At 56.5% G+C, this 14,123-nt stretch overlaps 1 protein-coding gene across 1 annotated transcript in view; it reads right to left on the bottom strand.

Annotated features, from left to right (window-relative positions):
* FAM167A (family with sequence similarity 167 member A) overlaps positions 1-14,123 on the bottom strand; it is a 32,613-nt gene that overhangs the window by 14,603 nt on the left and 3,887 nt on the right. Inside the window, exons 2-3 of the mRNA XM_029203281.1 lie at positions 11,606-11,705; positions 1,115-1,894 (exon numbers count right to left, since the gene is read on the bottom strand). Of these exons, the coding sequence (XP_029059114.1) occupies positions 1,115-1,483 (369 nt within the window). The 5' untranslated portion in view covers positions 1,484-1,894; positions 11,606-11,705. The remainder of the gene's footprint in view (positions 1-1,114; positions 1,895-11,605; positions 11,706-14,123) is intronic.

Below are 14,123 nucleotides of genomic sequence, written 5' to 3'. Positions count from 1 at the left end.
GTGGGACCAGGAGTTACTGGAGGCTCTGGAAGGCGGGTGGCCCTTGGTTGCTGGCTCACCTGTGGCCAGAGTGGCCCGACTGGGCAGCTGTGACCTGGGCCGCAGGTGATGGGCTGGGTGGGGCAGGAGTTGAAAGCACACGATTAGCGTCACACCTGGCTCTGCTGAGACACCACCATGCCCAGGACCAGTGATTCTCCCCTGGGCGACGGGCACACAGCTCTGCACGCCAACCCCCTTCTCATGTGCTGAGCGACGCCCCTGATGGGAGCCTGCCGTGCCCGTGGGCAGAAAAAAGGTCGAGCTGCTGGCCCCAGCTCCCAACGCATGCCCAGTGCTCACACTTATTCCACCTGGATGCCCTCCCAGCTCTGACGTCTGGGCAGTTTCCTACTCAGCCTCCGAGCCTCAGCCCAAAGCCTTCACCCCCGCCAGGCCTGATCAGCCACGCTGCCCCTGGGCAGCTCCCTGTATACCCGTCAGTGTGGGCAGAGCGCTGCTGGGCTGAGCCCGAGCTACTTACAGCAGCGCCCGCGCTGCCCTGTGCTTGCCTCACGCGGTCCCGCTACCCAGAGCAGCGCCGTGGGGCAGGGGGTGGCTGCTGAATAAAGGGCCACAGGAGCGGCCAGCAGCTTGGGCAGGTGGCAGGGTGACAGGGATTCAGAGAGGAAGAGGGGCAGTCAGAGTCCAGGAAGGAGTGTATGGGACTCTGATGCCAGGAGTGGCGCTGGGGACACCTTCAAAACACAGGCTCAGGGGGACTGCCCTGGCGGTCCAGTGGTTAAGACTCCACACTTCCAATGCAGGGAGTGAGGCTTCCATCCCTGGTCGGGGTACTAAGATCCCACATGCTGCAAGGCGTGGCCAACAAACTAAAAATAAAAAACACGGGCTCAGGCTCTCCACAAGGACCTGTGGTTGGGGGCTGATGGGCACATGGACCACATATACCCACACAGTAATGAGGCCCAGCCTTGACTAAACAGGAAAATGTGCCGTTGGGAGGGGCAGAGATGGGGGAGAGACAGAGAGACAGGGGGTGGAGACAGAGGCAGAGACAGAGAGAGAATGGCATCTTTTCTGGGGCTTCCTGGAGGGACAGCCACTTACTCACCAGTTCCTTCCTGAGCCAGGCTATAGCTTCATCGATGCTCTCGAAGCCCTCCAGCCTGCCAGTGCACGGGGCCCCATCATCCTGGCTGGCCATCCCATGAGGCTGAGGAAGCCGCCTGGGCGCTCCTGGGGGGCGCGAGGGCCCCTCTTCCACACAGGCCCGCTGCCCGGCCACCGGCCTCGGGAAGGGCCACGTCTGCTCCTCCAGCCTGGCCTGCCATTCCAGGTAGGAGGGCCTGCGGGTCTCCAGCCTCAGTTTCTCCGTGAGGGCCTTCAGGCTCCGGAGGTGGTCATCGGGAGGCGGGGCTGCGCCTGCCGGCCCTTCTTCCCCACTGGCTGTGTCTTCTCCTCGGATCTGGGGCACAGACATTCTAGAACCTGCCTGGGCAGCCAGACATGGGAGGTGGTGGAGGGCACCGTGGGAGTCTTGGTGGGTGGCAAGGTCGGGTCCTGCTCTGGAAGGGTCTCACCCAGCTGGGGCCGAGGGTCTCGAGGGCATCGCTAGGACGGGCGCAGCTCCCGGAGTCCAGAGGGAGGACGGCGAAGCTGCAGTGTCCACTGGAGCAGCTGCAGACAATCTGGGTTTAAGATGCCGTGGGCGCCATGCTTTGCAAGATGCAGGAACAGACAAGCGTTAGCAGGAATCTTTGGAGGCAGCTTTGCCAAGAAGATCTATCAGTGCTGGAGGTGAAGGCAGATTGAAGACCGGAGGGGATGCGGGACAGAGCCCTCTCCTCACAGGGAAGGGCAGGCGGTGAGAAGCTGCTGGCTGGTGTGAGGCCTGCAGGAAGGATTGGAACGATGTCAGTGCTGACCCCTCCCCTTGATGCGGCCTCAGAAGGCGACACTGAGGCTCAGAGAGGCTCAGACACGGGGCTGCTGACTGCTAGTTCAGGACTGGAAGAGAGGCTACTTCAACGCCCTAAGTCCATGCAAAAAAGTTAATCATAAAAGCGTTCACTTTGTACAGTGTCTCACCATGTATGAAATGTTTCCACCTCTATTATCTCATTTACTCCTCACTGCAAGTCTGTAATTACTTCTTTTTGTCCCCATTTTACGCAGAGGAGCCTGAGTCTCAGAGGTTAAATGACTCACCCAAGAGCTCCCGCTGATTAGCAAGGACAGAGCCGGTCTCAGGCCTCTCTGAGCGCAGGCTGTCTGGAGGGGCGGAGGGGGTCCCCATGCAGACGCAGGTGAGCCTTGGGTCCAGGCACCCCCTGACCCCGCCCCGCCCCGTCCACCACAACCCCGTCCTAGGCTCCAGCCCTTTGGGGCAAGCCCTCCTGCACACTCTCGGCTTCCTTCCCCAAGAACAGCACCTTATCTCTCAGCTCGTCAGAGGAGGAAGAAAGTAAACCTGCAGCAGCTGAGGGAGATTGTTAAACGGAGCGAGGCTGTGACTCGCCTTCTAGAAAGACGGTTCTCACATTCACCTAAAAGGCCCACACAGCAGCGCCTCCCTGGCCGGGGCTGCAGTATTCTGATCTGCTTTGGCCTTCCCACCCCCAGGGAGGAGGCGTGAGCCAGGACCTTGCCCCATAATTTGGAGTCACAAGGCAGAGGAGTAGCTCTGAGCCAGAATTAGGCCCCCGGCTCCCAGCCTCCATATCCCACGGTGTCTGGCAGGTGGAGATGGGCCATCAGAGTAGGAGACATTTGACTTGGGCCAAGGAGAGGAGCCCTTGGCTTTCAGGGTGAGCTTTAAAAATCTGTGTTGGGGGCGTGCCGCCGTGAAAAAGACTGAATCAGTCTGGAACAATGTCCAAGATAAAGCGTACATGAAACAAAATATGTATTCGCAGCCTGGAGAGGATGCCACCCTTGGTGTGGAAAAGGCGGGGAAGGAAGAGATTTTTATTGACTTGTGTGTGCCTGAGGAGAAAAGCTGAAACTAAGAGTTGTGATTGCTTGTCTGGGGTGACGGGGACCAAGCATGGGGCGATGGTGGGCAGGCTGGGCCACCAGGGAGACTGTGGGCTCCTCTCTCACTGAGGCTTGGAGCTACTCAAGAAGAGCTGAGCTTGCTGTCTTTCCGGATGGTTCCTGCAACCCCTTCCTGCAGTGGCATCTAACCAGAGGGATGCTCTGAGCCTGGCCCCGGGAATGAGAAGAAATCTTCCACCCCAACCGACGGCAGGGCAACCTAGCTCTTGCCTCCAGCCACACACATGAGAGTCCCCTGAGGAACCTCCCATGGCCATCCCAGGGGTCCTGATTCAGTAAGTCCGTGGCTGGACTTAGGCGTCAGCATATTTTAAAGCTCCCCAAGTGACCTGAGATGACCAGGGTTGAGAGCCGCTGGTCTTGAGACAGAAACACTTGACTTGGGATCAGATGGTCTGGCCGTAGGTGCTGCCAGGCTAGCTGAGCCTCAGTTTCCTCACCTGTAAAATGGGGGTGATAATACCAACCTCCTAGGTTTGGGGGAGTGGCACAACTAAGGTTTGTATGTACCCTCTGCAGGCTTAGCATGCCCTGCAAATCTGGGGTATTCTCATGCGGGTCTTCTGTGCAGCCTCACCGTCACACAGGCTTCTTAAGAATCTCTCCAAATCTAAAGACCTATTAGCCGCAGTCTGGGGCCCCTCCCGGGCGCCATCTGCCTCTTTGCTGAGGTGCCAGAGTCTGTTTGGAGGGTGCCGGGGTGGTGTTAACCGACAGGGCGTGCTCCACTGACCAGGAGCGCTGGTTATTTCCAGCGAAGCTTTTTGGAGAGGATCTAGTTGCAGATGAGCCCTGAGATTTGTGAGCAGAAGAAGCTGCTGGGACGTCTGTCTCCCTCCCCCTTTCCGCCACCTGCACCCTGCCTGCAGAGGGAGGACCTGTTAGGAAGGGTCTTCCTTCGGCGCCGCGGGGTAGGGGGCGGTGTGGAGGGGACAGCTACGACTGCCTTCTTGTAGCTGCCTCCTGGGCAGGGGGTGGGGGGTGGGGGAGCTTATTTTAATTAGTAGTTTCTAAATCAGTTCAGAGAAGACCAGCACAAAGGCGTCAGGATGGCTTGGAAACACTGGCGGGAACGCCAGTGCGCTGAGAATCAGCGGTGCTGATCCTTGATCAGCTGAGCTTTAGCGAGTGTGCACGTCCTCTCTCTCCAGCCTCAGAGCTGCCCTGAGAAGCAGGAGGGGTCACCCCATTTTGAGAATGGCAAAATCGAGGCTGGGAAGGCTGAGGGACTCGGGTCAGCCTCTTTCTACTCCAGAGGGCATAGGCCTTGGGGTCAGTCCCCCAGGGTCCCAGTTCTGTGATCTTGGTCATGTGGCTTCATGACCACTCTGTGCTTCTGTCTTCTCCTGACAAGTGGGAAGAACCAGGACCAGCTATGTAATTTGCTGGGGTTGGTGCAAAATGCAATCAGGGCGCCTCATTAAAAAGTACTAACTAAAAAGATTTTCCGGCTTCCCTGGTGGCGCAGTAGTTAAGAATCCACCTGCCAGTGCAGGGGGCACGGGTTAGAGCCCTGGTCCGGGAAGATCCCACATGCCGCGGAGCAACTAAGCCTGTGCGCCACAACTACTGAGCCGTGTGCCACAACTACTGAGCCCACAAGCCACAACTAATGAAGCTCGTGTGCCTAGAGCCCGTGCTCCGCAACAAGAGAAGCCACTGCAATGAGAAGCCCGCGCACCGCAACGAAGAGCAGCCCCCGCTCGCCGCAGCTAGAGAAAACTCGCGCGCAGCAACAAAGACCCAATGCAGCCAAAAATAAATTAATTAATTAATTAATTTTTTAAAAAAAAGATTTTCAAGGGCCCTGTGGGCTGCCCAGGTCCCTGGCTCACGAAGCCGCAGCCCCAGGGTAATAACATCAACCTCACAGGTCATTTTGAATATTATATAAGGTGACAAATATCGAGTCCTTAACAGTGCCTGGTCTACAGTAAGCCCTAGACAAAGTGACACTCACTGGGGACGTGGCAAAGGCAGAGAGCCCGAGGAGGGAAGCCACAGGATGCTGCCAGACCTGGGGCCTGAGGCATCTGGAAAAACAGGGCCAGATGGTAATCCGACCAGGCCCAGGCATGCCCCGCCAGGCAGGCCACCGGGCTGCAGGGGAACACGAAATTCCTGAAGCAGAAGACAACCCCCTGGGGCACGTCAGCCTTCCTGCAGCAGCAACATGCCAGCGCTCGGGACCCACGCAGCACACAAGGACTGCTGTTCAAACACGCTCCTGGCTCGCTCTGGGCGCACGGTTGCTGCCACGAAGATTGCCGTGCCAGCCGTGAGCTAATTCCCCCAGCTGCTGGGGGAGCCAGGTGGGCACAGCCCAGTCATTCGGCCAACACTCCATCTCATCATGACCTAGTCTGTCCACTTGGACAACTTCCAAACCCACTTCCTAGATGGGCTCTGCGGGCGGGGAAGGATGCGCTGACCCATTCTCTCACTCTCTCTGTCTCTCCGTCCCTCTCTCAAGGGACACTCCCTCCCTCCCTCCCTCTTGCCCTACATTTTCCTAAGAAACTCGAAGCCACTCTCTCCCTGTGTGGATCCCCAGGCTCGGGCCTGCTCCTTCCACTACGGGGTTCTCATTTCTTCTCCATGATACGCAATCCTTCCAACACTGAGTACCAGGCCCTGTCACGGCCCCCGTGACTTTGCACAAGCTGTTCCCTCGGCCTAGAATGCCCTTCCCTCCCTTCTCTGCCTCAGTTCTCAGGGATTTTCCCCTTCAAGTTTTTCTTGACTTGCCCAAGCTGTGTGTGCCCCCGGGGATACAACGAGACCACATCGGGCAAACAATTATGTCATCCCAACATTAGCTGACGCTTACTCAGAGCAGGTCATTCCAGGCATTGTTCTAAGGGCTAATGTGCACGAACACATTTAATCCTCACAATACCCCCACGAGGCAATATTATTCTTGTCTCCATGACCCAGGTGAGCAGACTGAGGCACAGAGAGGTTGAGTAGCTTGCCCGGGGTCACAGAACTAAGTGCGAAGGTGGGATTCAGAGCCCTGCAGTCCGGCTCCAGGCTGGCTCATAACGCTGGGCTCAGCGGCCCTCTCGGGCCACAGCATTTCTACCAGGAACTTTCTGCATGGTCTCCTCTGTCAGACTCTGAGCTTCAGGAGGGCAAGGACCAGGCTCTGCACCCTGGAACCCCCAGCCCTTAGGGCCAAGCTGCTCTCTTTAAATGTTTGTGAATGAACAAGCAAAGAGCACGGACGCCTCTCCCCCCGCATCTGGATGGGCTCAGAGAAGCAGAGGGGATCTGGGCTACCCCACCTGTCCTCGCGAGACCTGCCCTGACCTCGGGCGCCTGGACAGAGGCTGTCAGGCCCAGCATCGTGAGGTGAGGGGACTCCTGCCCAGTGTCCCCTCCCTCCCCTGGAAAGAGCATTTCTGTTTCCTGGAAGGAAGTCACAGCTCTCGCCTCAGGGTGGCCACATGACTCAAACTGGCCCATCAGAGCCCCCCTGGGTGGCTGTGTCAGAACCACCCAGAAGCTGGCCGTGGCCCCGCTGCTCACCACAGGGAGAGGGTCTGCCTAGCAAACGAAGTCAAGCAGATGAGATAGCTTGAGGCCCTCAAGTGGGCCCTGTGGGAAGCAGTTCCACCTGACCTTGATTATAGAGCCTTGATATATCCTCCTACTTTGAAGCGGGTTCCTGACACTTGGAACCAACATAAGCGTGTGTTGGACAAAGGACATAAAATGACTCAGGGGATGTTTGCTGACAGCTGAGCATGAGGCTTGAGCTTGGCCAATCAGTTGCTCAGGCATTCTGAGTCTGGGGCATGTGAGGCCAAGACGGAGGGACGTTGAACCTTGGAGGAAGATGTCAAGTGCAGGGGATGTGGCATCATCTTAGCCAAACCATCCTTACTGAAGGACTGTGGGAGGGTAATGTTGTAATATAATAAGAAATATGTATTTGGTCTCCATCCCTGGTTCCTGACACAGAGCTCCTAAAGCTCTTGTAATTTTCTACATGATGAAAGCAATAAGAGTATTTTTTGTTAGAATATCTCAGTTTTGTTCCCACTTCTTGAAACAGCTCCAGGGCATTCAGGTGCAAAGAGGGTCACCTGTTATTAATAAGAAGCCCCCTTCTACTACACCTGAGTTTATGTTAATGAGGTGACTGTTGAAAACCACTCAGGATGGGGGCTGGTTGCCAGGGGAACAAACCCGTGGTGAGAGGGTTGGAACTTTCAGCCCCATCCCTGACCTCTGGGGAGGAGAGAGGGGCTGGAGGTTGACCTAATCACCAACCACCAATGATTTAATCAATCATGCCTATGCAATGAGGCCTCCATAAAACCCCAACTGAAGGGGTTCTGAGAGCTCCCAGGTTGGTGAGCACGCCACGGTGCTGGGGGGATGGCACGCCTGGAGGAGGCATGGGAGCTCTGCACCCCTCCCCCTATGGACCTCTTCACTTGGATGGTAAATACAAGTACTAAATGCTTCCCTGAGTTTTGTGAGCTATTTAAGCAGATGACTGAATCTGAGGAAGGGGTTGTGGGCAATTCCTGGTTTACAGCCAGTTGGTCAGAAGTTCAGGTGACAACCTGGGACTTGCAATTGGTGTGTGAAGTGGGGGACAGTCTTGTGGGACTGAGCCCTTAACTTGTGGGGCCTGATGCTACCCTTCGGTGGATAGTGTCAAAATTGAGTTAAATTGTAGAACACCCAGTTGGTGTCTGCAGAGAACTGGAGGGTTGTTTGGGGTGGGAAACTCACACATCTGGTGTCAGAAGTGTTCCGGGCGGGGGTGTTTGTGTGAATAAAAACCTAGTGCCCCGATGAGTGGGTCTCAGACAGATCACTATGGGCCCTCTCACTTCTCGGTTTTCTGAGCTGCCCCGATTCTGCCTGTTTTCTCTCTTGGGTCTCTACCTCCTGCCAATTCTATGTACACCTTACAATAACACTGCTTTCTGTTGCTTATAACCAAGAGCGCTGACTGAAATGAGCGGGAGGCAAAGCATATGACTGACAGCTAAGCAGTGTCATAAAACAACCTGAATACTAAGAGAGGCTCCCTCCCCCCATTTCCACGTGTCCCTTAGAGGGTGCCACCTCCAGCTGAGAACCAGAGAGCGGATGACCATTGTGGACTCAAAGAAGCTTTTACCAAGAGTCCATCCGCATTCATAGTTGATATGTTTCTTGTCTTTTTTAAAAAAAAAAAAATTTATTTATTTATTTTTGGCTGAATTGGGTCTTAATTGCAGCACGTGTGATTTTCGTTGCGGCGCGTGGGCTTCTCTCTAGTTGTAGCATGGGGGTTTTCTCTCCCTAGTTGTGGCGCGTGGGCTCAGTAGTTGTGGCGCGTGGGCTTAGCTGCCCCACGGCAGGTGGGATCTTAGTTGCCGGACCAGAGATGGAACCCGCGTCCCCTGCATTGGAAGGCGGATTCTCTACCCCTGGACCACCGGGGAAGCCGCTCCTATGTTTCTTAATTTACGATCTACTACAGACAGTGCTTGATGAGGATGTAATAACAGTTTTCCACAGGGATAAACTGACACGTATGCTGCTCCTTCCAGCAGAAGTGCCACCCGTGGGTCCTCGTGCATAAGCTGACATGCTCTGGGTTTAGGCTTGGAGATACACGCAGCACAGACTCTCTTGCACACGCGTGCAGGCCGGCCCTGGCCCCCAGCAGCAGAGCGGTGGGTAACACACAGGGGTTGTGGGCGGGGTTGGTAAAGGCAGGAACGGACCCTTAAGACACTCCATCCCTGCCAGACCTGCCTTGCTGAGGAAATTCAGATCCTGTGAGGGCCTCAGCCACAGCGTAGCCAATTCTTCACTGCAGAAGTGTCCCCGCAGGACACAGACCCAGCAGCGGGGTGGGGGTGTGAGGGCAGGGCCGCTGGTTCTGTGTCCCCTGCCGTGCTTGGGGCTGCCTCTGCTCATCCCCCTTCTCCCTCTGTGGGCCTCAGGCCCCTGCCTGATGAGCCGACCCATCAGTCCCCCAAAGAGAGCCGCCCTGTGGGCGTGTTACATGTGTCAGCAGGCCTAAAACGCTCATTGGACGGACTCGGGCCCAGGGCTCAGGGGCCGCCCAGCGTCTTGGGAGCAGGGGCTGCAGGAAGGGAGGGACGCCACCCACTCTGGCTTTAGCCGGGCCAGGCCTGCCTGCCAGCTCTTGGCAGGGCCACACATCCCCACCTTCTACCCATAGGCCGTGACCTGAGAGCGGGTCAGGGGCTGCCAGGGCTGAGGACAAAGGGGAACCCTGCTTCCCAGGCTGCGGGTCTGTCCTCTGGGACCGGAGCCCCTCTCCAGCGGGAGCTCTGAGACTTGGGGAGTCACCTCGCCTCACCCGTCTGGGTCTCAGCCGGCCCCTCTTTTGAAATGAGGTGTTGCAGCGTCCACCCTGCAGCCACCGCCGGGCTGAGGACAGAGTCGGGGGAAAGGGCTCCGGCATCTGCGCTGCGTTTTATAAGCTTTCAGCGTGGCTCAGGCCATGGCTCACACCTGAACCTTTTTCTTTCCTTTTCTAAAGCAGCGAGTCCCTTTTTGTTCCAGGTGGGTGACAGGTCGGTAGGTCTGGGACAAGGAAGTGCAGCTGGGACGAGGCAGGATTTTTCAGGTTTAATCATAAAACCCTGATGTTTATCTTAAACTGAGCGCACAGGGCTGGGCCTCAGGACTGACCTCCGGCGGCCGATGGAGGCTGTGAAATCCCGTCTGTGTTTTGTAGACTCAGGGAGCCCTAACGACCAGGGTTGAGAGGCTGGGGGACACAGTCCTGTGGCCCATGGTCACCAGGGTGCTTCCAGGAGCTGCCAGAGAACGTGTTTTCTCGCCTCCTCTGAGGTTGCCATGGTGACCGAAGCAGGAGGGGACACCCGCTGGTCTGGCCCTTCACAGATCATCTTTCCCAGCTCATCTTTATTCCAGGTCTTGGTCAGAGCTGGTGTTGGGAGTGCCAGAGATGGGGGGGAAGACAAGATGCAGAGACAGGACCCTGGGTACAAACTGTGCGTGCATGGCGGAGGCAAACTGAGCTGGGACGGGGTGTGTGTGTGGGTGTGTGTGTTGGGGGGGTGCTTTATTGTTGCGTGTGTGCTCTGGGATGCTACTGAGGGAAGTGGAGTGGTACCTGGGTTCCTCCCATGCACCGGTGATGTACCCCTCAGGGGAGGGCACGCCCACAGGGGCTGCGAGCTGACACCAGGAGAGCCCTCCGCTTTCCACTTCCTGGAAGCCACCGTTTGCTGCCTGGATCACTCCTCCTGCCACAAACCATTGTGAGACTCCAGCCATTTCCTCTAAGAGCCTGAGGCTGTGCTCCTGCCCTCATGCCTTGCGCCATCAACTGACTTCCCCCTGATCTCACGCACCCGGTCACACGTCACCTCCACGGAGACCAGCTCTGACCAGCCCACTGAGATGTCCCTGCTTCCTTTTTCTTCATAGCTCTCCTCTAGGAGAACTAGGATGTTACACGTTGAATGTAAGTCCCCTGAGGGCAGTGACTTTCTCTTGTTCACTGCTGTGATCCTAGCACTCAGAACAGTGCCTGGCACATAGTAGGTGCTCAATAAACTTGTTGGATGAGTGAATGAGTGATTGGATGAATGAAAGAAGGAGGACTTTCTGGGCAGTCGGTTTTATCCCTTTGTCCATCACAGGCCCTTCAGGGAACTCCCTTCTCACTGGGTCTACAGCTCTGCTTTGAGGCTCAGCTGAGGGCTGGCCAAAACGCTCCAGGATACCCCACCTTCCAGGCCATTCTCTGACTGCTTCCAGCATCGGCTTCTGTCACGTGCACGGCACCCTGGCCTGTATGACCTTGAACCATGGGAGTATCTGGCTCCCTGACCACTGTCTAGCTCCTCGATGGGAAGGGCATTCCTTTCTCTTTTGTGTCCTGAGCACAGGGCTCTGCAAACAGCAGACGTTCAATAAATGCTGAGGACGGCAGTGCTGTGAGCTAGTGAACAAATTCACACCTCCAGATGGTTTCCTGCCCAGTAGAAGACCTCCTGCAGCTTCAAGGTCAGAATGTTTCTAACGAGTCTGAGTGGGGGTCCGGGGTGGGTTTGGGAGACTGGTCTCAACTTGATGTTTTGGCCTTTCCGCGTAGCCTCAGGTTTGAATTTGATGAGTCTCTGAGCCTAATTCAAACACCACCTTATTCTACAGTCCTCTATACCAGGGGTGAAAGGCCCGGTGGGCTGCAATCCTCACTCCCTCACTGCCTGCTCCAGGAGTCCCAGCACCGCTGCTAGGGAAGGAGAATGGGGCCACCGTTTTGGACAGGCCCAACCCGGGTGGGAAACAGGAGTCCCTGACCGGGGCGTCAGCTCCAGGGACCCCATGCCCACCCCCAGCCCGAGTGACTGCGGCCACTCACTTCCCCTCAGTGCTCTGCTTCTCCCCTGCCAAATGCATGGGTTGGGTGGAACGGCCTTGACACTTCCTTCCTCACCAATAAGCACAGAGCCTAGACCACGGCACCCGGTGGGGTTGTCACCTCGTCATGAAATCGCACCGGCAGGGGGCACAGGGACCCACTCACCAGTGTTCTCTCAGGCATTCCTCCCAGTGAAGTTCGGTTTGCAACGTCCTGTGCTAATGGCCACGGCTCAGCTTCTCACTCAGAGCTCCCGCGTCCACACCTGGAATCACAGGCGCAATCACAAACATTAGGAAATCACACTGCAGCCTACAAACGTTTTCCCCACTTTCGATGGCCTGGGCTGGAGCGGCCTTCCTGAGAGTTAGACCCCAGAGAAATCACAAACCAGAGACGTTTCAAGACTTGCCTGGGGTCACACAGCTCTGTTCAGGGAGCTGGCTGGGCTTAGACCCGCGTCTTTGGACTCCAAGTGCAGCTTCCATTGTCTAGAAACCTTGCTCTGTCTCTCTGGGACCTCGTGAGACAAGAGTCTATAAAAACACTTGTTAAGGCCTCTGCATAAAGTGCTCGGTCCATGCTGAATAATTGATGAACCCTGCCCCCTGCCACAGAGAACAGCGCACAGGCCTCCTGCCGCGAGGCTGGGGATAGGCGGAACTTCCCTATCGTTTTTGCCCAGTGAAAGAGGTGGCTGAGAAAACCGCCAAGAAAGAGTTGTGCGTCCCTGTGGGTCGGGAAGAGGCCTTGGCTCCCAGGAGCCACAGATCTAATTTACTGCCTCGCTGAAAGGAGCGGGGGGCCTGCCGGGTCACCCGGCGTCGCCGCTGTGTCCCTTCCAAGGCCGCGAGGCCCTGGGAAAGGGCTGCTCCACCCCAACAGGCCGGGAGAAAGGTGCCTAAGAATCGGAGGGTCCCACGGGGGGAGTGGGGGGATTAGCCATGGGAAATGCAGAGTCCGAAGCGCAGATTCTTCTCCGTGAGAACCCTGACGAGGCAGAGATGCTCAGGAGGGGTGAGGCAGCCTGTCGCCGCCCGGCCAACTGCTGCATGTGACCGCAGGACTCTTCTGGCCAAAGGCCATGGCAACGGGGATTAGGGGAGAGAAAGCAGACACAGAGTGGCCTTTAAAGCAATTTGCAGAGATCAAAGTAGAAGGCAGTTCGGACGGGGGCTCTGGCTCTAAGAACAGGGAACATTTCACAGCTGAGCGAAACTCAGGCACCATTTCACAGCTAAAGACGCCGGGGCTATACATCCTCCCCCGTGGGGTACGTCCGCCCCACCAAAGTGTCTCCTAATTGGCATTTGTCTCAGTCCCCATCCAAGGCAGAGTTAGGACTGTCCGAGTCCACAGAATAACGGGCTCCAGCTTCAAATGTGCAGAAGCAACCAGCTCCGGCTCAAATGGGAGAGTGTTGGGACGACTGGCTTTCTGTTTTACTCTACATCGAAAGTCCCAGAGCCCAGTGGTTTGGCAAGGACTTCCTAAGAAGTTTCACTCGCTTATGTAGGGCACCTCACCTGCACAGTCTGTTTGGGCGTGCTGACCTCTCAGGGGGTTGGAGGGCCCTCAGAGTTGCCCTGTGTTTGGGCAGGGCCCGTCGTAAGGATGTGGGAGTGAGGGGCCGTTCCAGCTCTGTCTGCAGCTCATCCAAAGTGCAGCCCTGCACCCGCTCCGGGGCCCAGGGAGAACAAAAAGTAGGGTGTGTGCCCCTGCTCCCTGCTCAGGTCAGTTGAGCTGAACGTAGCTGGGCTGCTGAGCTGCCTGAGTTCACACTTCACAGAGGGCAGGAATCGGGAGCCGGACAAAGAGATGCAGCAGGTTATAGGGATGGGACAGGGCTGCGTGTTGGTGGACGTGGGTTGATAGCCCAGCCCAGACACTTACTAATTCTATGACCTTGGGATCATAGTGGAATCAACTGCAAAGCCTTGGAAGGATCCGATGAGATAGAGTGTACGTGAATTCTTAGTTATGCCTCTAACAGGACGGTCGCCTCCCGCCCACGACAGCGCTTGGCTGGACCTCTCCTTGGCTGCAGAACCACTAAAGTTAGCCCACACGTTTCTGTGCATTCCAGAACGCGCAGGACATCACTCTGTTGCCTGCCCAGGACTCTGGGCTGCACGAGTGGTCTCTTCTCGTCGGCAGCTCTGATCAGACACTGCACCTCCTTGAGGACAAGGCCATTGTCCTGCTTCCTTGGTGGGATGTCAATGATTGATCTTAAAACACTTCACAGACATGAGATGTTCTGTGGTATCACCGGGTCAGCTGCAACCAGCCGCATTCAACGAGGGACACCCCAACCCCGGCTGGCATTGGCAGCCTGGTGTAGGGTCCCCTCTGCAGAGGGTGCTCTGGGAAGCGGTTGGCTGTCTTTCTTACCACTCAGCACCAGACATTTGAGAACTCGCAGGGTAAACATTAGAAGTGCATTCTCCTAGGTGAAAATAGAGGTATTCAGGACATGCGGGCCAAACGAATTTTGAGACACTCTTGACTCTTGAAGGAGCAGGGTGAAAGCATCTGGTGAGACCTAAGGGGGAGGTATGGTCGGGGCTCCTAGAGAGACAGATCGCTGTGACCTCACTGAGCCCACAGAACAGGCCGTCTGAACTCTGCTGGACCCGTTGGCAAATAAACAGTGTTCAAAAAATGTCTAGGTGTGTGGCAG

The sequence above is a fragment of the Monodon monoceros genome, unplaced genomic scaffold (assembly GCF_005190385.1).
Source record: "Monodon monoceros isolate NGI ecotype Baffin Bay Population unplaced genomic scaffold, NGI_Narwhal_1 Super_Scaffold_5, whole genome shotgun sequence".
NCBI classification, from domain to species: Eukaryota; Metazoa; Chordata; class Mammalia; order Artiodactyla; family Monodontidae; genus Monodon; species Monodon monoceros.
Note: the sequence above shows the minus strand (reverse complement) of the source record. Positions and strands in the feature narration are given on the sequence as shown.